Genomic DNA, 27,275 nt, shown 5'->3' on the forward strand with positions numbered 1-27,275 from the left:
GACATGTACACTTCCTGCGATATTGGGAGTAATATCATCCAGTCCCACCCTGGATATTAGAAAAAAATATCATGGGGGGTGAACACCCCTGTGATACTGGGAGTCGTATCATCCTCTCCCTTCCTGAATATTAAGAACAAGATTACGACGGGGGATGTAAATTCCCATGCTATTGGGAGTAATATCATTTTCTCCCCTCCTGGATATTAGGAACAATATCTCATAGGGGGTGTACACCCCCTGTGGTATTGGGAATAATATCAGCTTCTCACCCTTTGGTTATTAAGAACAATGTCACGGCAGGGGGATGTAGACCCCCTGCGATATTGGGAGTAATATCATCCTCTCTGCCCCTGGATATTAGGAACAATACCAAAGGGGGGGTGTACAATCCCTGCAATATTTGGGTAATATCATCCTCGTCCCCCCTGAATATTAGGAACAATATCACAGAGAGTTTAAACACCCCTTGTATATTGGGATAGATATTCTCCCCTCCCCAACTGGGTATTAGGAACAATATCACAATGGGGGTGTACACCTTCTGTGATATTAGGAGTAATATCATCTTTCTTCACTCTGGATATTATGAACAATATCACAGGGGGGTGTACACTGGCGAGTAATATCATCCTCTCCCTTCATGGGTATTAGGTACAATACCACAAGGCGTCTAGGGATGCCTGAACAATCCCCAAGGGAAAGGGGGTTCAGGCCACACTTGGGATTGCCCAGGTCAAGGTGCCCAGGAACCATGGCCTCCACGGGAAACCAAGAGTTTCAGATGAATTCAGTGCTTGAGAGCAGAACTAATGAGAAAATCTAGTCACATTTCTACGGCACATCACCATTAAAAAAAGGATTCTCTGTTATGCTAGGCAAAGAGGGATGATTATTTATTAGCTTCTACAGATTAGACAATGGGGTGGGGGTGGGCTCAAGGTGAGATGATTTTTTGGGTCCAAGTCTGTTCAAGACAGGCATCCCAGTCTTCGGTCTCCAAATCCACCTCCTGTCTGTCCCCCCACACTGCTCCTCGGGCCTTGTGGATCCATTGACGGCGATTTCTGTGGTTCAGCTCCCATATCAGGCAGGAAGGGCAGTTACTGGGGCTGAGATCCCACATGGCCTCCAGCCCTTGCATCCTATCTGGCCTCCCAGGGCACCACCAGGGGCTGGGCCAGGCTGCTGTGCTGCACGTGGCAGGAGTAGGGGGCTGTGTCCTGTGGGGGCACTGCCACCACCACCCAGGACTGGTAAGTGCCATTTCTATCGTGAAGAACGTTTCCCTGTAACTCAGGCTCCTGCACCTCGCCGGCCCGAGTCCAGTGCATGTCAATTTTCCCTGGGTAGAAGTCATAGGCCAGGCACTTGAGTTTCTTCTTTCCTCCTGGGGCCTGGTAGCTGGTGACCACCACAGAGGGAGGATCTGTGGAGGGACAGAGTGTGACACTGCAGGCTTGAGGTCAACTTCTCCCGGCCCAGGTCTCTTCCCACCCCCACCCCTGTATGTCAGTGATCAGCAGAGCTCTAAGCTCTGTACCTGCTCACTCCTGGCCCCGGGAGACTTTCCAGAATATCGGGGAAGGCTGTCACTTTCCCTCTTGCCCAATCCCCACCCCACCCATGTATTGACTCTGACGGCAGTTAAGTTGTGAATGCTCCGTGCACTTCTCCATGTTTTCCCACATCTCAGTGGGCTTTGGAGTTCTCCTCTCCCCGAGTCTCAGTCCAGCTGCTCAGTTTAGCCCATGCCTCTATCCAGCAACCGCTTCCCTGCAGCACTGCACAATCCTGAGTCTCACTACGTCTCCAATCCAAGTCTCAGCTTGCAGCCATCAATTCCGCTCACACTGGCTCGCTCTTTTCCTTCTGAGGCTGACATTTTATACACCTCCCTTCTCTCCACCACCCAGATGGGAGGCATCATTGTAGAGAGAAACAACGATGGGATTTGGAATCTGAAATCTGGAATTTGAGTCCCAGCTCTGCCTCTTACAGTGTTACCCTCACCTCTCTAACCTCAAGCTCCTTGTCTGTCAATTGGAGATGATATGGGGACACCTATCAAGAAAGAATGGCCTTCCTGGCCCATTCTGCCTGAAATTTTGATGGTGTTCTTTTTGGCCCACAAATTATATCATCCCAGGGAAGGAGTGAATCCTAAAAGATGAAAGCTGGGGGTCTGAGGGACATCCAGGAACACATGAGACCGGACTAAGATGTTGCCTGAGCTCCTAGCCTGAGATCATCTTTTATTTTGGGCTCAGTACTGGGGAGCAGGAAGCAGTGAGTACCTTGCCGGTCCAGGATATTTTTGCTGTATTTCAGGTATTTCCGCAGAGTCGCAGGGCACTCCTCCTCCAGGTAAGCCTTGGCCTGCTGCACGTAGACTGGTTCTGCCTCCCACTTCTGCTTGGTATTCTGGGCTGCTGGGTCAAAGGGGACCCAGGCTGGGATTTCTTTGTTGAATTCAATGTAGTCCTTTCCATCGTAGTAATATTTCCAGAATGCTCCACTGCTTCTGTTATTCTCAATCTCACAACCGAACCTTCCCTGCAAGATGTGAGACCCTGAAAACTCCCCCGACCCCACAGAGAGACAGTCAGCCTGGTGCGAAATTTTATCGAAATAACTCTTAGTCCTGCACATTGGGCAACCCAAAAGAAATAAAGGTTTTTGCAATTCAAGCATGCAATCCCCTTATCAAGACAAATAGGTTATTATTCCAATATATACAGCAGACAGAGAGGGCTAACTCAGTTTGGTTTGGCATTTCAGGTTTGTCTCAGATGAGATATGTTCGTCTTTAAGAGAGCTACAGCCTGGGTGCTGTGGCTCATGCCTGTAATCCCAGCACTTTGAGAAGCTGAAGCGAGTGGATCGCTTGAGCCCAGGGGTTCCAGACCAGCCGGGGTGATATGGCGAAATCCCACCACTACAAAAAATATAAAAATTAGCGCAGCATGGTGGTGCATGCCTGTAGCCCCAGCTACTCGGGAGGCTGAGGTGGGAGGATCACTTCAGCCTGGGAAGTCAAGGCTGCAATGAGCCAAAATCACACTACTGCATTTCAGCCTGGGTGACAGAGTGAGACCCTATCTTAAAAAAAAAAAAAAAAAAAAAAAAAAACTCCGGGCCCAGTGGCTCACACTTGTAATCCCAGCACTTTGAGAGGCTGAGGAGGACGGATCACCTTAAGTCATGAGTTCGAGACCAGCCCGGCCAATATGGTGAAACCCCATCTCTACTAAAAATATAAAATTAGGCTGGGCGCAGTGGCTCATACCTGTAATCCCAGCAGTTCCGGAGGCTGAGGTCAGAGGATCACCTGAGGTCAGGAGTTTGAGACCAGCCTGGCCAACAGGGTAAGACCTCATCTCTACTAAAAACACAAAAATTTGCTGTGTAATCCCAGCTACTCATGAGGCTGAGGCAGGAGAATCGCTTGAACCTGGGGGGCAGAAGTTGTAGTGAGCCGAGATGGCACCATTGTACATCAGCCTGAAAGACAGAGCAAGACTCAGTCTCAAAAAAAATAAATAAATAACCAGGCGTAGTGACACATGCCTGTAGCCTATAGTCCCAGTTATTGGGAGGCTGAGGCAGGAGAATCCCTTGAACCTGGGAGGCAAATGTTGCAGTGAGCCGAGATTGCGTCATTGCACTCCAGCTTGGGTGACAAGAGCAAAACTCCATCTCAAAAAAAAAAAAAAAAAGCTACAGAATATGGATATATTTGTATCTCTTCTACAGCATCTCTTCTAAGGACAATTATTTGTTTGAATTTATGCTGAGTCCTGAAGAAGCTGTCACAACCACACCAAAGTGTACTTCCAAATTGGATAGAAATTATTTGTGATTTCATATGAGTAAAGGAAGGCTCTCATTTTCTCTCAGTTCTAGGAAGAGTTCATATCATCACCTAAGTAACTCTAATCTGATCACTTCTTTCTTCCTTTATCTTTATCCCAAATCTCTAAAGTCCCAACCTTCTTGCCGATTAGCCACAACTCTCAGAAATGGACCTCGTAGGGCAGGGGACACAGCCTCTTCATTCTGATTATAAAAGCAGGTGTTTACCCAGCACTGGTTGGTGCTGTTGGCATAGACACTGACAGCTCTCAAGCTGTCCGTGCTGAAGTCCCAGGTCTCTCCCCATCCCCCACCCCCCACCTGGTGTGTTGCCTGAACTGGAGCCACTCAACTCCCTGTGCCTCTATTTCCTCACCTCTGAAATGGCAATGCCAAGAGCACTGTTTTAGGGGGCTATTCTGAGCATTATATGTGCTCATAGATGGGCCTGGCACAAAGTAAGTACTCAGTAAATGTCAACTACTATTATTTCCTTTTTTTGTTTTTTGTTTTTTGTTTTTAGACGATGTTTCACTCTTGTCACCCAGGCTGGAGTGCGATGGTAGGATTTCGGCTTACTGTAACCTCTGCCTCCCAGGTTCAAGCAATTCTCCTGCCTCAGCCTCCTGAGTAGCTGAGACCACGGACGTACGCCACCATGCCGGGCTATTTTTGTATTATTAGTAGAGACAGGGTTTCACCATGTTGGCTGGGCTGATCTCAAACTCCTGACCTTAGGTGATCCGCCTGCCTCAGCCTCCCAAAGTGCTGGGATTACAGGAGTGAGCCACTGAGCCCTGCCTACTGTTATTTTCTAATACCCTGTGTTCATCTCTTCATCCTCCTTCCTCGTAATTATCCACTTTGCCATTTCTATTCCTGTCCATCAACGCTTCCCCCAGTGTCTTTTCTGATCACCTGTGCCCCCTCCTCTCCTATTGCTGACACACAGCCCGGGCCAATTTCCTTACCAAGACCTCCCACCCCACATCCTTGAAAAGTCTGCCTATCTCTTTCTTGCCTCCTTTCGAAAATCTTCAGATCCCATGTAGCACCTTGGGCAGTTTTGTATTTAGAAGCCCATCTTTTGACACCCACTCTATGATAATTTAACACCAGCAGTTCACCAGGCCTGAGGTTGGCTGCCTTGGGGCCGGCAGTGTGGTTTAGAAGAAAAAGCGCTGGGCCAGGGGCACAGGGACTGTCTCTGCGCGGGCTCTGCCACCAGCTCCTCCGACCACAGTGCAGGTGGCCCTTCCTGGGTCTGCATCTTATGGTGAGGAGGAACTTTAGGGCTGCAGGGAACTCTAACAGCCCACGGTTTTGAATCCAGCACTTCCTCACCCCCCAGCATGGGCTACGGTGTGTGCCGGGTGCTTTTCTCTGTTGATTCCACAAATTTCAATTGAGCCAATATTGGCTGCACCCTGTCCTAGGCGATGGAGCTGCAAGGGAGATCAGAACAGACTGTGGCATCCTTCATAGAATAGACATAGTTAAATATTACAGACTTGTTTGGAGGTAGGTCTCAGTGCTCCAGTGTTTGCAGATTTCAACCAGATATTTTGGGAACATTTCACTGTCAACAGGTAGGACTGGCAGAGCCACCAGGTGAGCACAGGTCCGAGTGGCTTTGAGAGTGGCTCACTCTCCAGGCAACCTCCCTGGACAGGGGTGAGTCTGATGCCTTCTCACGGGGGGAACAGCCTCTGACGGGTGGGGTGTGGAGGTGAGAGGTCAGAGGTGCCTGGATAGGAAGTGACTCTGCCATCACTTCCTGTGTGAGCTGAGGCCTGAGATGAGGATGGGGCAATCGATGGGAAAGGGGGCAGCACCTGTGCTGTGAGGTGGGTGGGATGCGGACATATCTTGTGTTTCTGCTGTGTCTCCTGTTCCTCCCCTGGGATTGGAACTATTTCCATCATGCTGACCCCTTGCCACTCACACTTGGGGGGCTGCCTCTTGGGTTAGAACTTCCACCCTGTGGTTTGTTGTTCACTGACCATTACTGTCGTTGTAATACTCCATGATGTTGTTCAGGGTCTCCATAAAGATGTCCTCCCTGGCCTTCTGAAGTTGGCTGTCCTGCTCCCAATCCTCCATTCCTTCCACCTGTCTCCAGAGTCCCACGGGCTGAGACTTCCTGTCTCTACTGTTGTAGCTAAAGAACTGGAGGTCATTGAGTAAGCCAAGGGCCTGAAACGCAGGGACGTCTTCAATAGGCTTGGACAGCCCAGTGTAGATATAGGTCAGAGAGTAACGACCTGCAAAAGAAAAGATTCTGATGGTTGAGGTCCATGCAAGGGTCCCACTGTGGGGCTGCATAGGGCTAGGAGGGGAGACCTGCCCACTGGCCTTTTCTTCCCCAGCTCTTTCTCCTGCCATCAACTTCACACCACTGGAGGCTCACTCAAGTGAATATGCTCTACTTTCATGCTGGGGATGATATTTCAGAGACCATCCTGTGTCTTCACTACATTATTTCCTCTGCTTGGCACATAAGAAGATAACATTACTCAGCCTCCTCAAAGATATATTGGGACCATGTGACTGAGTTTTGTCAAAAGAGAATGTGAGCGGAAGTGATGTCTTTTTTCTTGTCCAAGACCCCACCAGCTGGCTTGTCCCTTTTGTTTCTCATCCCTGTGAAGGCCACAGGATAATATGAAAGAGTCTCAATATGCAATTAGCCTGGATCCCTGAGTCACCCCATGGAGGAATGGAACCTTGCCCAGTGTGCATGGAATCTGACATGCGTTAGAAATTAACATTTCTAGGCTGGGCTCTGTGGCTCATGCCTGTAATCCCAGGACTTTGGGAGGCCAAGGTAGGCAGATTACATGAGATCAGAAGTTGAAGGCCAGCCTGGCCAACATGGTGAAACCCCATCTCCATTAAAAATACAAAAATTAGCTGGGCGTGGTGGTACGGGCCTGTAATCCCAGTTATGCTGGAGGCTGAGGCAGGAAAATCACTTGAACCAGAGAGGCAGAGGTTGCAACAAGCCAAGATCATGCCACTGCGCTCCAGCTTGGATGACAGAGTGAGACTCTATCTCAAAAAAAAAAAAATTAACATTTCGGCTGGGCTCAGTAGCTCACGCCTGTAATCCCAGCACTTTGGGAGGCTGAGGCGGGTGGATCACGAGGTCAGGAGATTGAGACCATCCTGGCTAACATGGTGAAACCCTGTCTCTACTAAAAATACAAACAATTAGCCAGGGGTGGTGGCGGGCGCCTGTAGTCCCAGCTACTTGGGAGGCTGAGGCAGGAGAATGGCATGAACCCGGGAGGCGGAGCTTGCAGTGAGCTGAGATCACGCCACTGCACTCCAGCCTAGATGACAGAGCAAGGCTCCGTCTCAAAAAAAAAAAAAAATTAACATTTCTAGCTTAACCTGACAAATACATATAGTTAGAAATGGTAGAAAGGAGAATTTACTAGAAAATTCAAGAAATGACCCAGACTGAATTACCACAGGGTAAGACTAGGATGGAGCTCAGAACTCCCTGGGTTTTACCATGCATTTTGGTACCAGGTGGGATCTGGGAGAGAGGGACATTTCCATAATAGTTCCATAATTATTTTATGATACAATTTATACAGGTGCTAATGATGTTGGAGGTCATATGGCAGAATCCTAGTTCAATTACTAAAATTATTCTTGCTCCTGGGTTTCTAAAGGTGATTAGCCTTTAAATCAGTAGGCCCTACAATTGAATTCACGGACACAGAGAGTAGAAGGATGGTTACCAAAGGCTGGGAAGGGTAGTGGCAGGGGTGGGGGGAAATAGGGAGGGTGGTTAATGGGTACAAAAAAAAATAGTCAGAAAACTATTTGATAGCACAACAAAGTGACTCTAGTCAATAATAATTTAACTGGGGCCAGGTGTGGTGGCTCATGCCTGTAATTCCAACACTGGGAAGCTGAGGCAGGTGGGTCACTTGAGGTCAGGAGTTTGAAACCAGCCTGGCCAACATGGTGAAACCCCATCTCTACTAAAAATACATAAATTAGCCAGGCGTGGTGGCACACACCTGTAGTCCCAGCAACTCAGAAGGCTAAGGCAAGAGAATCGCTTAAGCCCAGGAGGCAGAGGTTGCAGTGAGCCAAGATTGCACCACTGCATTCCAGCCTGGGCAACTCTGTAACAAAAAAAAAAAAAAAAAAAGAATGAATAAGACCTACTATTTGATAGCACAACAGGGTGACTGTAGTCAATAATAATTTAATTGGGGCCAGGTGTGGTGGTTCGTGCCTGTAATTCCAGCATTCTGGGAGGCTGAAGTGGGTGGATCACTTGAGGTCAAGAGGTCAAGACCAGTCTGGCCAACATGGTGAAACCTCATGTCTGTTAAAAATACATAAGTTAGGCCGGGCGCGGTGGCTCACGCTTGTAATCCCAGCACTTTGGGAGGCCGAGGCGGGCGGATCACGAGGTCAGGAGATCGAGACCACGGTGAAACCCCATCTCTACTAAAAATACAAAAAATTAGCCGGGCGTGGTGGTGGGGGCCTGTAGTCCCAGCTACTCGGAGAGGCTGAGGCAGGAGAATGGCGTGAACCCGGGAGGCGGAGCTTGCAGTGAGCCGAGATTGCGCCACTGCACTCCAGCCTGGGCGACAGAGCGAGACTCCGTCTCAAAAATAAATAAATAAATAAAATAAACACATAAGTTAGCCATATGTGGCAGTGCATACCCGAGTCAGGATAACTGCTTGAACTCAACAGGCGGAGGTTTGCAGTAAGCCAAGATCACACCACTGCACTCCAGCCTGAGTGACAGAACAAGACTCTGTCTCAAAAAAAAAAATAATAATAATCGTAATTTAATTGTACACTTTTAAATAACCAAAAGAGAGGCAGGGCGCAGTTGCTCACACCTGTAATCCCAGCACTTTGGGAGACCAAGGCGGGCAGATCACGAGGTCAGGATATCAAGACTAGCCTGGCCAACATGGTGAAACCTGCCTCTACTAAAAATACAAAAAAATTAGCTGGGTGTGGTGGCAGGTGCCTATAGTCCCAGTTACTTGGGAGGCTGAGGCAGGAAAATTGCTTGAACCTGGGAGGCAGAGGTTGCAGTGAGCCAAGATTGCGCCACTGCACTCCAGCCTGGGCGACAGAGTGAGATGCTGTCTCAAAAATAAATAAATAAATAAATAATCAAATACTTTTAAAAACTAAAATAACCAAAAAAGTATAATTGGATTGTCCATAACACAAAGGATAAAAGCTAGAGGGGATGGATACCTCATTCTCGATGATGTGATTATTTCACATGGATGCCTGAATCAAAACATCTCATGTACCCCATAAATATATACACATACTATGCACCCACAATTTTTTTTAATTTACAAAAAAATCGGTAGACCTTGAGTAAAGTGGATTATTCTCCATAGTGGTGGGCCTCATCCAATCAGTTGAAGGCCTTAAGATAAAAAGCCTCAGAAGTCCCCTAAAGAAGAAAGAATTCTGCCTACAGTCTGCCCTTGGACTCAAGACTAAGACATCAACCCTTCCCTGGGTCTCCAGCCTGCTGGCCTGCTCTGAAGATTTAGGACTTGTTACTCCTCCCAATAGTGTGAGTTAATTTCTTAAAATAAAACTCTACTCTCTCTCTGTCTTTTATATACATATATGTAAATCTCTTCCTATGTGTGTGTGTATGCATGTGTATATAGTGTATGTATGTATGTATACGTACATATATATGTATATGTGTACCACCTATTAGTTCTGTTTCTCTGGAGAACCCTGAATAATTCAGATTTTGGCACAGAATCGGATTAACATTCCAAAGTGATTGTTATATAACGAACATGTAACACCCTTTCTGACAATTTGTAAATGTCACAAATTTTAAACTCACACAACTGAGAAGCCATTCGCTTCCAAGTCTTTATCCTGCACATTCTCATGCCACAAACCGCCTCCTTCCCCTGTCCTAGAAGTGACTCTTGATCTCCCCGAGCTCCCACTGTCTTCTCTTCCTGCCACTCACCTTCCAGACCTACTGCAGCTGTGTCTGAGTGTGGGGTGAGGGCACGGGTTTCCTTCTAGCACCATCCCTCCAGCCGATCTGCCTTCCCACTTTCCCCTTGGGGCTGCTCTCTCTTTCCCTCAGCGTCAGGCAGGTGTACCCAGCCATCGGAAGGAGGGAAGGAACAGGAGCAGAAGCAGCTCCAGGCATGTGGTTCCTGCTCCGTCCTGGCTGTCTACCCCAAGCAGGTCGCTTAGTCTTTGGAGTCTTTGTTTTCACTGTAAACTAGGGGTTTTAGATTCAGATTCCTGAAGGTCTTATTTCGGGCCAGCGCACGGGCTCCCTGAATGCTCCTGGAACTGTGTGAGCTGAGGGAGTTGACAGCCTTGGGCACCCATTCCTGCCATATGCCAGGGAATCCCAGCTGCATCCAGCCTTTCTCCCAGCCACATGTCCTGTTCCTCACCTCCTTCCAGTCCTCTCCAGCACCCATCCCTTGCTTTCCCCACTCACCATCTTGGGTCTCCTGGGGGACAGCAGGACTCAGAAGCAGCAGCAGAGACAGCAGGACAGACACCATTCTTACCATTGTGTCTGCTTGGAGGGTTCTGGGCAAGAGGCACAGATATTATCCTGGATCCTGGGGCCCTGCCCAGGGGTGGTGAATCTACAGGCCAATGGGAGTGCCAGGACGGACTCCTCCCCTGACAGTAAGAAAGAAGTATGCACAAGCCAGGCTGGCCAGAGATTGTGATCAGTGAGTCTACACACAGGATATGCAAATTCAGAGCTGAGACAGTTGATCTCTGGACTGAAGATTTGTGTGTGCCTGGTGTGGAAGGATGCCAGTGGGTGGGAGGTACATGTGATGGGTGGCAGGTGCCTGGGATGTGTCACCCTTCCAGTCTATTATGACAACCCCTGGGCCAATAGGGGCATTTGCATGTTTTGGACCACACGTTATCCCTGCCTTCCGGAAAAACTCTCAACATGTCCAGGACTTGGACCTGAGTAGACCCCAGCTGGGGTGGGACCCTCACTCTCTCACATCCGATCCTGCCAGAGCTGTCTGGAGGACATTCACATTCCCATCTCTTCCTCCTTCCTTTCTGTGCCTGTGGAATCCCAGCCTTCCATGATGGAAGCAGAAATAGCCGCATCCTCCTTTTACAGCCTCCCTGGCAATAGAACGAGCCTCCCAAAGTGCTGGGATTAAAGGAGTGAGCCACCGCGCCCAGCCAAGATAATTTTTAATGCATATAATAAGACTCATTTTACACAGAGGAAGCTAGTTATTTGGAAACCAGGTCTTTCCAGGCATGCTCAGTGTTGATAGGCTATTTGCAGAGAGACCCACTGACTACAAAGCAACATGCTATTCTAAAGTGACTGGGGCCCAGGTGCGGTGACTCATGCCTGTAATCCCAGCACTTTGGAAGGCCGAGGTGGTTGGATCACTTGAGGTCAGGTATTCGAGACCAGCCTGGGCAACATGATGAAACCTCGTCTCTACTGAAAAAAATACAAGAATTAGCTGCGCGTGGTGGCACGTGCCTGTAATCCCAGCTCTCGGGAAGCTGAGGCAGGGGTTTCACCATCTTGGCCAAGCTGGTTTTGAACTCCTGACCTCGTGATCTGCCCGCCTCGATCTCCCAAAGTGCTGGGATTACAGGTGTGAGCAACTGTGCCCGGCCTCTCTTTTGGTTAAAGAAACCTACAAAGGGACGTTTTATAGTGACTTCAATTTTATGGGATAATTGTAATGCTCCCAAGGCCGTTGTGCTCCAAAGTCCAGCCACGGGTATTGTTATTGATTGGGCTCCAAAAGGGCATTATTGGCAAGATTGCTCCGGCAAAAATACCTCATGCTCAGAGTTTAATTATTTGTTAGATTATATAAAGGATGGATGGCAGTCATACAGGCTGAGACAATAGGTGACTCCTTACCTATTTAAATGGATGGATGCGGGCATTGCTCCTCCTAGACCAAAAATGATTCATCCCTTTGTTACCCTAGAACATCCTCAACTATGAAAATTAGCTGCAGCTATGTCACGAATAAGGATATGCAACACTACCTATCACCTCCTTCACACTAATACCAAAACACCCACATTCAACATCACCTTCGTATCTGGACAGGTGATACCCATCAGGAGCTATGTCAAACCCCCTTACATGATGTTGGTTGGAAATATAATTATCATTCCCAACACACAAACTATAGAATGTGATAACTGTAAGCTGTTCACGTGCATTGGTGCTACTCTTTTTTTTTTTTTTTGAGACGGAGTCTCGCTCTGTCACCCAGGCTGGAGTGCAGTGGCGCGATCTCAGCTCACTGCAAGCTCCGCCTCCCAGGTTCATGCCATTCTCCTGCCTCAGCCTCTCCCAGTAGCTGGGACTACAGGTGCCCGCCACCACCCCCGGCTAATTTTTTTTTTTTTTTTTCGAGATGGGGTCTCGCTCTTTCGCCCAGCCAGGAGTGCAGTGGCGCAATCTCGGCTCACTGCAAGCTTCACCTCCTGGGTTCACACCATTCTCCTGCCTCAGCCCCCTGGGTAGCTGGGACTACAGACGCCCACCACTGTGCCTGGCTAATTTTTTGTATTTTTAGTAGAGATGGCGTTTCACCATGTTAGGCAGGTGGTCTCGATCTCCTGACCTCGTGATCCGCCCACCTCGGCCTCCCAAAGGGCTGAGATTACAGGCGTGAGCCACCGTGCCCGACCTTAATTTTTTGTATTTTTAGTAGAGACGGGGTTTCACTGTGGTCTCGATCTCCTGACCTCGTGATCCGCCCGCCTCGGCCTCCCAAAGTGCTGGGATTACAAGCGTGAGCCACTGCGCCCGGCCATTGATGCTACTTTTAATCCTACTACAAGTATTCTCTTGGTAAGGGCTAGGGAGGGGGTATGGATACCAGTTTCTTTACATCATCCATGGGAGTCTTCACTCTCTATTCACATAGTCAATGAAGTTCTTAAAGATATCCTCAAAAGAACAAAGAGATTTATTTTTACTCTTATTGCAGTCATTGCAGGACTAATTGCAGTTACTGCAACGGCAGCAACTGCTGGAGTTGCCATCCACAATTCTGTTCAAACAGCTCAATATGTTGAAGCATAACAAAAAAAATCCTCCAGACTTTGGAATTCTCAGGCTCATATTGATCAAAAATTAACTAATCAAATTAATGACCTCCACTGAAGTGTAATCTGGCTGGGAGATAGAGTTATGAATTTGGAACACCGTATGCAATTACAGTGTGATTGGAATACTTCTGATTATTGCATAACACCTTATGCTTATAATAAAGATCAACATAGCTGGGAAAAGGTCTCAAGACATTTAAAAGCCTGGGATGGTAACTTAACCTTGGATATTTCAAAACTTAAAGAGCAAATTTTCGAGGCTTCACAAGCTCATTTTTTTTTTTTTTTTTTTTTTATACTTTAGGGTTTTAGGGTACGAGTGCACAATGTGCAGGTTTGTTACATATGTATCCATGTGCCATGTTGATTTCCTGTACCCATTAACTCGTCATTTAGCATTAGGTGTATCTCCTAATGCTGTCCCTCCCACCCCCCCCCACCCCACAACAGTCCCCGGAGCGTGATGTTCCCCTTCCTGTGTCCATGAGTTCTCATTGTTCAATTCCCACTTATGAGTGAGAACATGCGGTGTTTGGTTTTTTGTCCTTGCGATAGTTTACTGAGAATGATGTTTTCCAGTTTCATCCATGTCCCTACAAAGGACACGAACTCATCATTTTTTATGGCTGCATAGTATTCCATGGTGTATATGTGCCACATTTTCTTAATCCAGTCTATCGTTGTTAGACATTTGGGTTGGTTCCAACTCTTTGCTATTGTGAATAGTGCCGCAATAAACATACGTGTGCATGTGTCTTTATAGCAGCATGATTTATAGTCCTTTGGGTATATACCCAGTAATGGGATGGCTGGGTCAAATGGTATTTCTAGTTCTAGATCCCTGAGGAATCGCCACACTGACTTCCACAATGGTTGAACTAGTTTACAGTCCCACCAACAGTGTAAAAGTGTTCCTATTTCTCCACATCCTCTCCAGCACCTGTTGTTTCCTGATTTTTTAATGATGGCCATTCTAACTGGTGTGAGATGGTATCTCACTGTGATTTTGATTTGCATTTCTCTGATGGCCAGTGATGAGGAGCATTTCTTCATGTGTTTTTTGGCTGCATAAATGTCTTCTTTTGAGAAGTGTCTGTTCATGTCCTCTGCCCACTTTTTGATGGGGTTGTTTGTTTTTTTCTTGTAAATTTGTTTGAGTTCATTGTAGATTCTGGATATTAGCCCTTTGTCAGATGAGTAGGTTGCAAAAATTTTCTCCCATTCTGTAGGTTGCCTGTTCACTCTGATGATAGTTTCTTTTGCTGTGCAGAAGCTCTTTAGTTTAATGAGGTCCCATTTGTCGATTTTGGCTTTTGTTGCCATTGCTTTTGGTGTTTTAGACATGAAGTCCTTGCCCACGCCTATGTCCTGAATGGTATTGCCTAGGTTTTCTTGTAGGATTTTAATGGTTTTAGGTCTAACATATAAGTCTTTAATCCATCTTGAATTAATTTTTGTATAAGGTGTAAGGAAGGGATCCAGTTGCAGCTTTCTACATATGGCTAGCCAGTTTTCCCAGCACCATTTATTAAATAGGGAATCCTTTCCCCCATTTCTTGTTTTTGTCAGGTTTGTCAAAGATCAGATAGTTGTAGCTATGCGGCATCATTTCTGAGGGCTCTGTTCTGTTCCATTGATCTATGTCTCTGTGGTGGTACCAGTACCATGCTGTTTTGGTTACTGTAGCCTTGTAGTATAGTTTGAAGTCAGGTAGCGTGATGCCTCCAGCTTTGTTCTTTTGGCTTAGGATTGACTTGGCGATGCGGGCTCTTTTTTGGTTCCATATGAACTTTAAAGTAGTTTTTTCCAATTCTGTGAAGAAAGTCATTGGTAGCTTGATGGGGATGGCATTGAATCTATAAATTACCTTGGGCAGTATGGCCATTTTCACGATATTGATTCTTCCAACCCATGAGCATGGAATGTTCTTCCATTTGTTTGTATCCTCTTTTATTTCATTGAGCAGTGGTTTGTAGTTCTCCTTGAAGAGGTCCTTCACATCCCTTGTAAGTTGGATTCCTAGGTATTTTATTCTCTTTGAAGCAATTGTGAATGGGAGTTCACTCATGATTTGGCTCTCTGTTTGTCTGTTATTGGTGTACAAGAATGCTTGTGATTTTCGTACATTAATTTTGTATCCTGAGACTTTGCTGAAGTTGCTAATCAGCTTAAGGAGATTTTGGGCTGAGACAATGGGGTTTTCTAGATATACAATCATGTCATCTGCAAACAGGGACAATTTGACTTCCTCTTTTCCTAATTGAATACCCTTTATTTCCTTCTCCTGCCTGATTGCTCTGGCCAGAACTTCCAGCACTATGTTGAATAGGAGCGGTGAGAGAGGGCATCCCTGTCCACAAGCTCATTTATCCACTGTTTCTGGCTCAGACATTTTTGAAGGCATAACTAAACAATTATCTCATCTTAATCCCTTCAAATAGATCAAACCGCTTGGAAGATCATTGTTGTCACTGGCATTATTAATATTGGTATGCTTATGTTGTCTCCTTTTAGTCTGCAGGTGCCTCCAAGGAGTCCAAAAACAAGTCCAAAGTCAACGACAAGCAATGATGGCGATGGCGATCCTAGTTAATAAGATGGGGGGGATGTGGGCGGCAAGCCATCCAGGTGCTGGGGCAAGAGACCGAGGGCATGAGCTGTTCTAGTATAATAAAATATATAAAACAACAAGAGTTATACTAGATCTAGATCATAGACATGATTATATATAAATATCATTAATCATTAGTTTGTAGCAATTACTCTTTATTCCAATATTATAATAATCCTCTCTCTATAATCATAACCTAGGAAAAACCAGGCCATACAGAGATAGGAGCTGAGGGGACATAGTGAGAAGTGACCAGAAGACAAGAGTACGAGCCTTCTGTTATGCCCAGACAGGGCCACCAGAGGGCTCCCTGGTCTAGCGGTAACGCCAGGGTCTGGGAAGACGCCTGTTGCCAAGCGGACCGTGGTCTAGCGGTAGCCTCAGTGTCAAGGAAAACACCCGCTACTTGGCTGACCTGGAAAGGGAGTCTCCCTTTCCCTGGGGGAGTTTAGAGAAGACTCTACTGCTCCACCTCTTGTGGAGGGCCTGACATGAGTCAGGCCCGCCTGCAGTTATCTGGAGGCCTAACCATCTCCCTGTGATGCTGAGCTTCAGTGGTCACGCTCCTAGTCCACCTTCATGTTCCATCCTGTACACCTGGCTCTGCCTTTTAGATAGCAGTAGCAAAATTAGTGAAAGTACTAAAAGTCTCTGATATGCACAAATAATGGCATAAGCTGTCTCTCTCTCTCCCTCTCTTTCTCTGCCTTGGCTGCCAGGCAGGGAAGGGCCCCCTGTCCAGTGGACACGTGACCCACGTGACCTTACCTATCATTGGAAATGACTCACACTCTTTAGCCTGCCCCTTTTGCTTTCTATCCAATAAATAACAGCGCAGCCAGACATTCGGGGCCACTACTGGTCTCTGCGTCTTGGTGGTAGTGGTCCCCGAGGCCCAGCTGTCTTTTCTTTTATCTCTTTGTCTTGTGTCTTTATTTCTACAATCTCTTGTCTCTGCACACAGGGAGAAAAACCCTCCGACCCTGTGGGGCTGGTCCCTACACCAATCTACCATAACAGATACCTCAGCCAACTGTTGAAGTTATCACTGCACACCAGGCCTGCCAGAATCCCCCAAGACTCTTGTGTTTTCACTGCTCATCCCCAATCTGGCCCTGTAACCAACCTCGGCTTCCCAGCCCTCCATTTCCCTGAGCAACTATTGCTTGGAAACAATCCTTGTACCAATCTCTGTATCCGCCAGGAGCATTTGTTACTAGAAACGTAATGCAGTTCTGACCTTAAGCAGAAAATAAATGTGTTTATTGGTTAGCTCTCAGAATCCACAGAAAGGATAGAGAACCCAGGCTCAGAATTCCAGAGGAGTGGAACAGTCAAAATCACACCAGCAACCGGTCCGGTAAATATGCAGAAGCTGCCAGCAGGGGGCAGCAGAGGCCACAGCACGGGATCTGCAACATCCCCAGGGACTGGAACTCAAGACGCCCCCGCAGCTACTGCAGCCGCACTGCCCCGGGAGCTGGCAGTTGCAGCCCCTGCCAAGACCACCAGAAAACATTGTCCACTGTGCCCTCCTCTTTGTTTCCCTAACACTTGACCTGATATCCAAGGCAGTAGCTTCGACTTGCTTAGCATAAACCCTGTGCACACCTGCTCGTTCTATTGCCAGGGAGGCTGCAAAAGGAGGATGCGGCTATTTCTGCTTCCATCATTGAAGGCTGGGATTCCACAGGCACAGAAAGGAAGGAGGGAGAGATGAGAATGTGAATGTCCTCCAGACAGCTCTGGCAAGATCGGGTGTGGGAGAGTGAGGGTCCCACCTCAGCTGGGGTCTACCCAGGTCCATGTCCTGGACATGTTGAGAGATTTTCCAGAAGGCAGGGATGAAGTGTGGTCTGACAACACCCAAGTGACCCCAGAGGGTGTCATAATAGACTGGAAGGGTGACACAACCCAGGCACCTGCCACCCATCACACACACCTCCCACACACTGGCATCCTTCCGCCCCAGGCACACACAAATCCTTAGTCCAGAGATCAACTGTCTCAGCTCTGAATTTGTATAACCTGTGTGTAGACTCACTGATCACAATCTCTGCCCAGCCTGGCTCATGCATACTTCTTTCTTACTGTCAGGGGAGGAGTCCGTCCTGGCACTCCCATTGGCCTGTAGATTCACCACCCCTGGGCAGGGCCCCAGGATCCAGGATTATACCTGTGCCTCCTGCCCAGAACCCTCCAAGCAGACACAATGGTAAGAATGGTGTCTGTCCTGCTGTCTCTGCTGCTGCTTCTGAGTCCTGCTGTCCCCCAGGAGACCCAAGATGGTGAGTGGGGAAAGCAAGGGATGGGTGCTGGAGAGGACTGGAAGGAGGTGAGGAACAGGACATGTGGCTGGGAGAAGGGCTGGATGCAGCTGGGATTTCCTGGCATATGGCAGGAACGGGTGCCCAAGGCTGTCAACTCCCTCAGCTCACACAGTTCCAGGAGCATTCAGGGAGCCCGTGCGCTGGCCCGAAATAAGACCTTCAGGAATCTGAATCTAAAACCCCTAGTTTACAGTGAAAACAAAGACTAAGCGACCTGCTTGGGGTAGACAGCCAGGACGGAGCAGGAACCACATGCCTGGAGCTGCTTCTGCTCCTGTTCCTTCCCTCCTTCCGATGGCTGGGTACACCTGCCTGACGCTGAGGGAAAGAGAGAGCAGCCCCAAGGGGAAAGTGGGAAGGCAGATCGGCTGGAGGGATGGTGCTAGAAGGAAACCCGTGCCCTCACCCCACACTCAGACACAGCTGCAGTAGGTCTGGAAAGTGAGTGGCCCAAAGAGAACACAGTGGGAGCTCGGGGAGATCAAGAGTCACTTCTAGGACAGGGGAAGGAGGCTGTTTGTGGCATGAGAATGTGCAGGATAAAGACATGGAAGCGAATGGCTTCTCAGTTTTGTGAGTTTAAAATTCATGCAGGGCGCAGTGGCTCCGGCCTGTAATCCCAGCACTTTGGGAGGCCGAGGCGGGTGGATCACGAGGTCAGGAGATCGAGACCATCCTGGCTAACATGGTGAAACCCCGTCTCTACTAAATGTACAAAAAATTAGCCGGGCGTGATGGTGGGCGCCTGTAGTCCCAGCTACTTGGGAGGCTGAGGCAGAAGAATGGTGTGAACCTGAAAGACGGAGCTTGCAGTGAGCAGAGATTGCGCCACTGCACTCCAGCCTGAGCAACAGAGCGAGACTCTGTCTCAAAAAAATAAATAAATAAATAAAATAAAATTCATGGCATTTACAAATTGTCAGAATAGGTGTTTCACGTTAGTTTTATAATAATCACACTTATAATATTAATCCCATTCTGCACCCAAATATGAATTATTCGGGGTTCTCCAGAGAAACAAAACTAATATACATTGTATAAACACGCACATATGTATATATGCATATGCATTGTATATGCATATATACACTAAATATGTGTGTATATGTATAATATACATATATGTATATACAAAACAGAGAAAGGGAGGAGTTTTATTTAATATTTCTTGTGGCTCACACAATTCTGAGGGCTAAAAGTCCTAAACCAGCAAAGCAAGGCAGCAGGCTGGAGATCCAGGAAAGAGTTGGTGTTGCGGTACTGAGTCCAAGTGTAGTCTAGAGGCAGAATTCTTTCTTCTCTGGGGGACCTCAGCCTATTCTCTTTTTTTTTTTTTTTTTTGAGACAGAGTCTCGCTGTCGCCCAGGCTGGAGTGCAGTGGCGTGATCTCGGCTCACTGCAAGCTCCGCCTCCCGGGTTCACGCCATTCTCCTGCCTCAGCCTCCTGAGTAGCTGGGACTACAGGTGCCCGCCACTGCGCCGGGCTAATTTTTTGCATTTTTAGTAGAGACGGGGTTTCACCGTGGTCTCAATCTCCTGACCTCGTGATCCACCCGCCTCAGCCTCCCAAAGTGCTGGGATTACAGGCGTGAGCCACCGCGCTCGGCCAGCCTATTCTCTTGATGCCTTCCACTGATTGGATGAGGCCCATCCACATTGTAGAGGGTAATCTGTTTTACTCAAGGTCTGATTTAAAGGCTAATCACATTCAGAAACTCATGAGCAAGAGTGACTTCAGTACTTAAATTAGAAATCTGCCATATGACTTCCAACATTACTAACACTCGTGTAAATTATATTCTAAATTAACTATGGAACTAATTGTGGAAATGTCCCGCTCTCTCAGCTTCCACCTTGTACCAAACTGCAAGATACAATGCCAGGAATTCTAAGAGGTATCCTAGCCTTACCCTATGCTGATCCATTCTGGGTCACTTCTTGAGTTTTCTTGTAAATTCACCTTCCTACACTTTCTAACTATATGTATTTGTCCGGTTAGACTAGAAATGTTTATTTCTCATGTCAAGTTCAATGCAGATTGGGCAAGGTTCCTCTCCTCCACAGGGTGACTCAGGGATCCAGGCTGTTTGCATCTTGGCACTCTTCTGTTTCATCCTATGGCCTCCATAGTCAACAAAAGGGATAAGAGACCGTAGGGGCAAGCCAGGTGGTAGGGCCTTGGACCAGAAGAAAGACATCAGTCACTTCCACTCACATTCTTGTTTGACAAAACTCAGTCACATGGTTCCAATGTATCTATAAGGAGGTTGAGAAATGTTATCTTCTTCTGTGCCAAGCAGATTAAACTCTGTAGTGAAGGCACAGAATGGTCTCTGAAATATCATCCCCAGCATGAAAGTAGAGCCTGTTTCCTTGAGTGAGGCTCCGATGGTGTGAAGCTGATGGCAGAGGAGAGAGCTGGGGAGGAAGAGGCCAGTGGCCAGGCCTCCCCCGCTGGCCCTCTGCAGCCCCACAGTGGGACTCCCTTGCATGGACCCCAGCCCTCAGAGTCTTTTCTTTTGCAGGTCATTACTCTCTGACCTATCTCTACACTGGGCTGTCCAGGCCTGGCAAAGACACCACAGGCTGCAGGGCACTGTCTTCCTCAATGACCGTGCCTTCTTCCACTACAACAGTGAAGACAGGAAGGCTGAGCCCCTGGGACCATGCAGACATGTGGAAGGAGTAGAGGACTGGGAGAAGCAGAGCCAAGTTCAGAAGGCCAGGGAGGACATCTTTATGGAGACCCTGAACAACATCATGGAGTATTACAACGACAGTAATGGTCAGTGAACAATAGCCCGCTGGGGTGGAAGGTCTAACCCAAGAGGTAGCCCCCCAGGTGTGAGTGGCAAGGGGTCAGCAGGATAGAAATAGTCCCAATCCCAGAGGAGGAACAGGAGACACAGCAGAAACACAGACATGTCTGCATCCCACCCACCCCACAGCACAGTGCTGCCCCCTTCCCCATCGATTGCCCCATCCTCATCCCAGGCCTCAGCTCACACAGGAAGTGATGGCAGAGTCACTTCCTATCCAGGCACCTCTGACCTCTCACCTCCACACCCCACCCATCGGAGGCTGATCTCTCCGTGAGAAGGCATCAGACTCACCCCTGTCCAAGGAGGTTGCCTGGAGAGTGAGCCACTCTGAAAGTCACTAGGACCTGGGCTCACCTGGTGGCTCTGCCAGTCCTACCTGTTGACAGTGAAATGTTCCCAAAATATCTGGTCGAAATCTGCAAACAATGGAGCACTGAGACCTACCTCCAAACAAGTCTGTAATATTTAACTATGTCTATTCTATGAAGGATGCCACAGTCTGTCCTGATCTCCCTTGCAGCTCCATCGCCTAGGACAGGGTGCAGCCAATATTGGCTCAATTGAAATTTGTGGAATCAACAGAGAAAAGCACCCGGCACACACCGTAGCCCATGCTGGGGGGTGAGGAAGTGCTGGATTCAAAACCGTGGGCTGTTAGAGTTCCCTGCAGCCCTGAAGTTCCTCCTCACCATAAGATGCAGACCCAGGAAGGGCCACCTGCACTGTGGTTGGAGGAGCTGGTGGCAGAGCCCGCGCAGAGACAGTCCCTGTGCCCCCGGCCCAGCACTCTTTCTCCTAAACCACACTGCCGGCCCCAAGGCAGCCAACCTCAGGCCTGGTGAACTGCTGGTGTTAAATTATCATAGAGTGGGTGTCAAAAGATGGGCTTCTAAATACAAAACTGCCCAAGGTGCTACATGGGATCTGAAGGTTTCCAAAAGGAGGCAAGAGATAAGCAGATGTTTGAAGGATGAGGGATGGGAGGTCTTGGTAAGGAAAATGGCCTCTGCTGTGTGTCAGCAATAGGAGAGGATGGGGCACAGGTGATCAGGAAAGACACTGGGAGAAGCTTTGATGGACAGGAATAGAAATGGCAAAGTGGATAATTACGAGGAAGGAGGATGAAGAGATGAACACAGGGTATTAGGAAATAAGAGTAGCTGACATTTACTGAGCACTTACTTTGTGCCAGGCCCATTTATGAGCATATATAATGCTCAGAATAACCCCGTGAAACTGTGCTCTTGGCATTGCTGTTTCAGGAGTGAGGAAATAAAGGCACAAGGAGGTGACTGGCTCCAGTTCACACAACACACCAGGTTGGGGTGCGGAGAGACCTGGGACTTCAGCACGGACAGCTTGAGAGCTGTCAGAGTCTATGCCAACAGCACCAACCAGTGCTGGGTAAACACCTGCTTTTATAATCAGAATGAAGAGGCTGTGTCCCCTGCCCTATGAGGTCCATTTCTGAGAGTTGTTGCTAATGGGCAAGAAGGTTGGGACTTTAGAGATTTGGGATAAAGATACCAAACACCAGAAAGGAAGAAAGAAGTGATCAGGCCAGGCACAGTGGCTCGCACCCGTAATCCCAGCACTTTGGGACACCAAGGCGGCCAGATCACCTGAGGTCAGGAGTTCGAGACCAGCCTGGCCAACATGGCGAAACCCCGTCTATACTAAATATACAAAAATTAGTGTCGTGTGGTGTTGCGCACCTGGAATTCCAGCTACTCAGCAGACTGAGGCAGGGGAATTTCTTGAACCCGGGAGACGGAGGTTGCAGTGAGCCGAGATCATGCCACTGCACTCCAGCCTGGGCAACAGAGTGAGACTCTGTCTCAAAAAAAAAAGAAACAAAGAAATGATCAGACAGATTAGGTTGATTTAGGTGATGATATGAACTCCACCTAGAACTGAGAGAAAAGGAGAGCCTTCCTTTCCTCATATGGAATCACAAATAATTTCTATCAAATTCGGAAATGTACTTTGGTGTGGTTGTGACAGGTTCCTAAACACTCCCTGTAAGTTCAAACAAATAAAAAAGAGATGCTGCAGAAGAGATAGAAATCTGCCCACAGCCTGTAGCTCTCTTAACTTCCCTGGCTGGGAGGAATGCATATTTCATCTCAAATTGGCCTGAAATGCCAACCCATATAGTCTTTGCCACTCTGTATCAACTGTACATCCAGATAAAATCATATGCCATGATTACAGAACTGCATGCTTAGATTGCAAACACTTTCCTCTTATTGAGTTGTGAGGAGTGCAGGACTAAGAGTTATTCAGTTGGCACTAGGCTGACTGGCTCCCTGTGGGGTCGGGGGAGGTTTCAGAGTCTCACACCTCGCAGGAAAGGTTTGGTTGTGAGATCCACAATAACAGAAGCACTGGAGCATTCTGGAAGAATGCCTATAATGGAAAGGACTACATTGAATTCAACAAAGAAATCCCAGCCTGGGTCCCCTTGGTCCCGGAAGCCCAGAACACCAAGCAGAAGTGGGAGGCAGAACCAGTCTACGTGCAGCGGGCCAAGGCTTACCTGGAGGTGGAGTGCCCTGCGACTCTGCAGAAATACCTGAAATACAGCAAAAATATCTTGGACCAGCAAGGTACCCACTGCTTCCTGCTCTCCAGTGCTAAGCTGGGAAAAACCAAGGTGATCTCAGGCTGGGAGCTCAGAGAGCATCTTAGGCCAATCTCCTCTATCCATGTAAGTCACATAGAACCCCAGTTTTCAACTTCCAGGATTCATTCCTTTCCTGGGAGGACATCAAAATTTCAGGCAGAATGGGCCAGGAAAGCCACCGATTCACTGGTAGGCTTCCCTAAATATCACCCACTGAGAGATGAGGAGCTGGAGGTGAGAGAGGTGAGGGTAACACTGTGTGTAAGAGGCAGAGCTGGGGCCAGGCGTGCTGGCTCACGCCTGTAATCCCAACATTTTGGGAGTCCAAGGCGGGCGGATCACTTGAGGTTAGGAGTTCGAGACCAGCCTGGCCAACATGATGAAACTTCGTCTCTACCAAAAATACAGAAATTAGCCTGGCATGGTGGCAGGCGCCTGTAATCCCAGCTACTCAGGAGGCTGAGGCATGAGAATTGCTTGAACCCAGGAGGACTAGATTGCAATGAGCCAAGATCGCGCCACTGCACTCTAGCCTGGGCAATAGCGCGAGACTCAGTATAAAGGAAAAAAAAAGAGGCAGAGCTAGGACTTGAATTCCAGATTTCAGATTCCAAATCCCATCGTTGTTTCTCTCTACAATGATGCCTCCCATCTGGGTGGTGGAGAGAAGGGAGGTGTGTAAAATGTCAGCCCCAGAAGGACAAGAGTGAGCCAGTGTGAGTGGAATTGATGGCTGCAAGCTGAGACTTGGATTGGAGATGTAGTGAGACTCAGGATTGTGCAGTGCTGCAAGGAAGAGGTTGCTGGATAGAGGCATGGGCTGAACCAAGCAGCTGGACTGAGATTGGGGGAGAGAACTCCAAAGCCCACTCGGATGTGGGAAAACATGGGAAAGCACACGGAGCATTCACAACCTATTGGAGTCAATCCACGGGTGGGGTGGGGAATGGGCGGGAGGGGAGCCAGGACATTCCATGATCCAACAGAGAAGGATCAGGGAAAGCCTCAGCCTTCCCTGATCTTCTGGAAAGTGTCCGGGGGCAGCGGGCGGTGGGGCGGGCAGGTACAGAGCTTAGAGCTCTGCTGATTGCTGACATCCAGGGGTGAGGTGGGAAGAGACCTGGGCCAGGAGAAGTCGACCTCAAGCCTGCAGTGTCACACTCTATCCCTCCACAGATCTTCCCTCTGTGGTGGTCACCAGCCACCAGGCCCCAGGAGAAAACAGGACACTCAAGTGCCTGGCCTATGACTTCTACCCAGGGAAAATTGACATGCACTGGACTCAGGCCGGCGAGGTGCAGGACCCTGAGTTATGGGGAGATGTTCTTCACGGTGGAAATGGTACTTACCTGACCTGGTTGTTGGTGCATGTGCCCCCGCAGGACACAGCCCCCTACTCCTGCCACGTGCAGCACAGCAGCCTGGCCCAGCCCCTAGTGGTGCCCTGGGAGGCCAGGTAGGAAGTAAGGATGGAGGCCATGTGGGATCTCAGCCCCAGTAGCTGCCCTTCCTGCCTGACGTGGGAGCTGAACCACCGCGATCACTGTCAATGGATCCTCAAGGCCCAAGGAGCAGTGTGGGGGGACAGACAGGAGGTGGATTTGGAGACTGAAGACTGGGATGCCTGCCCTGAGCTGACTTGGACCCAAAAATCATCTCACCTCGAACCACCCCCCGCTATTGTCTAATCTGTGGAAACTAATAAATAATCATCTCTCTTTGTCTAGCAAGACAGAGAACAGTATTAACTGTAAAATCCTATAGAAATGTGATGTGATTTTCTCATTGGTCCTGCTTCCAAGCACTGAATTCATCTGAAACTCTTGGTTTCCCTTGGAGGCCATGGTTCCTGGGCACCCTGACTTGGGCAGATCCAAGCATGGCCCGGACCCGCTGTCCCTTAGGGATTGTTCAGGTGTCCCCTGGTGACATCCACAGGCGTGGCCATGGCCACTCTGGCTGTGAGGTGCTAGAACCCTGCAAGCTCTTTCACACAAACCCAAGCCTCTTCTGTGCCTCAGTTTCCCCACACTTCTTGGCTTCCTGGGAGACCCAGCCTTCCACTCCAGCTGCTTCACATCTCCACACCATGTCGGCCTTGGCCCACCAGCCAAAGCTTATTTGAGAGCTCTCAGCTCTCCAGGGTACAGCTCAATGAAGCAGGAATTGGCCCTGAGGTTCTCAGACTCCCTCTGAGTCCCTGAGAGTGAGTTTCCTCAAATGAGTCACCAACTGCCATGCACAGGTATCAACCCCAAACACACAGCAGTGCTCTCACTTTGACCTTCTCGTGAAGCCTCACCTGCCTGTGTCTGTGCTCTTCCTTCCTGTGGGACAAGAACTTTCCTTTTTTTCTTTCTTTTTTTTTTTTTTTTTGGTTTTGTTTTTTGAGATGGAGTCTTGCTCTGTTGCCCAGGCTGGATTGCAGTGTTGCAATCTCAGCTTACTGCAAACTCCGCCTCCCGGGTTCCAGCGATTCTCCTGCCTCAGCCTCCCAAGTAGCTGAGATTACAGGCATCAGCCACTACGCCCGGCTAATTTTTCTATTTTTAGTAGAGACAGGGTTTCACCATGTTGGCCAGGCTCGTCTGGAACTCCTGACCTCAGGTGATCTGCCTGCCTTGGCCTCCCAAAGTGCTAGCATTACAGGCTTGAGCCACTGCGTCTAGCGACAAGAACTTTCTTTACATCCTATACTCAGCCTCCCACTCTGGATTATTCCAAAATCCATCCTGCAAGCTGGGTTCCATAGAAGAATCATTCCCAGACTTCGGAATTCCGAGTTAATCATCTTGTCTTTCATGAAAGCCTAAATTTGAATGCTACAATTTTTTGTTTTAACACTTCGACTCCAGTTTGAAAATCAAAGCTGAGAAATTACTTTTTTTTTTTTTTTTTTAAGTCTACATGAAATCCACCTTTCTCTCTTCCAGGGCAAAAACATCCTATCTGAACAGTGTCCAAGTTCAGGAAAGAAAATGCAAATAGTCGCCAGGCGCGGTGGCTCACGCCTGTAATCCCAGCACTTTGGGAGGCCCAGGAGGGCAGATCATGAGGTCAGGAGATCGAGATCAGCCTGGCCAACATAGTGAAACCCCGTCTTTACTGAAAACACAAAAAATTAGCCGGGTGTGGTGGTGTGTGCCTATAATTTCAGCTACTTGGGAGGCTGAGGCAGGAGAATAGCCGGGTTTGGTGATGTGCGCCTGTAATCCCAGCTACTCGGGAGGCTGAGGCAGGAGAATCACATGAACCCAGGAGGCGGAGGTTGCAGGGAGCTGAGATCGCGCCACTGCACTCCAGCCTGGGCGACGGTGCAAGACTCTGTCTCAAAAAAAGAAAATGCAAATAATCAAGAGAAAAAAATATAGCATGTGATATGTGAATATGAGGACACTTGGAGCAAATAAAAGGTGAAAGTTAAACATTTAAGATCCACGAAGAAACCAAAATCCGCATGATCAGACCAGGGCTAAGGAAAATTGGAATAGGAGATGTGACCTCATCTATAACAGGAGACATGGATGATGATAAAGGAGGAGAGAGAAGCCGCAGGATTCAAGTCCTGGGCAGGTGTGGGGCAGGAGGAGAGGGACACAGGGCTACTGAGATACTCAGGGAAAACTTTCTGGAGCAATTCAGATTTCAGAGAGATGTGGAGGCCTAAGACAGCTTGCCAAGCCAAGGTCAGAAGATTTCCATGCAGAATGGGATTTTACATTCGTTGTTCTTTTGAGTCTCCAGTGCCTACTAGAGAATCAAATATACAATAGGTCCGGGCACAGTGGCTCATGCCTGTAATCTCAGCTCTTTGGGATGTCAAAGTGGGAGGATTGCTTGAGCCAGGAGTTCCAGATCAGTCTGGCCGACATAGCAAGACCCCGTCTCTA

General features: G+C 48.3%; 1 protein-coding gene and 1 pseudogene across 1 annotated transcript; one reads left to right on the top strand and one right to left on the bottom strand.

The window, feature by feature from the left end:
- Positions 1 to 869: 869 nt before the first annotated feature.
- On the bottom strand, positions 870 to 10,619 carry LOC129489615 (zinc-alpha-2-glycoprotein). Its single transcript, XM_055292513.2, has 4 exons — positions 10,355 to 10,619; positions 5,859 to 6,119; positions 2,298 to 2,573; positions 870 to 1,429 (listed from the first exon to the last, which is right to left on the bottom strand). The coding sequence occupies exons 1-4, from the start codon at positions 10,428 to 10,430 to the stop codon at positions 1,146 to 1,148; spliced, it is 897 nt and encodes a 298-aa protein (XP_055148488.1). The 5' UTR covers positions 10,431 to 10,619; the 3' UTR covers positions 870 to 1,145.
- Positions 10,620 to 17,733: 7,114 nt separating this feature from the next.
- LOC129489617 (zinc-alpha-2-glycoprotein-like) lies at positions 17,734 to 24,985 on the top strand (annotated as a pseudogene).
- Positions 24,986 to 27,275: the final 2,290 nt, after the last annotated feature.

This window comes from Symphalangus syndactylus, chromosome 9 (genome assembly GCF_028878055.3).
Source record: "Symphalangus syndactylus isolate Jambi chromosome 9, NHGRI_mSymSyn1-v2.1_pri, whole genome shotgun sequence".
In the NCBI taxonomy this organism is placed as follows: Eukaryota; Metazoa; Chordata; class Mammalia; order Primates; family Hylobatidae; genus Symphalangus; species Symphalangus syndactylus.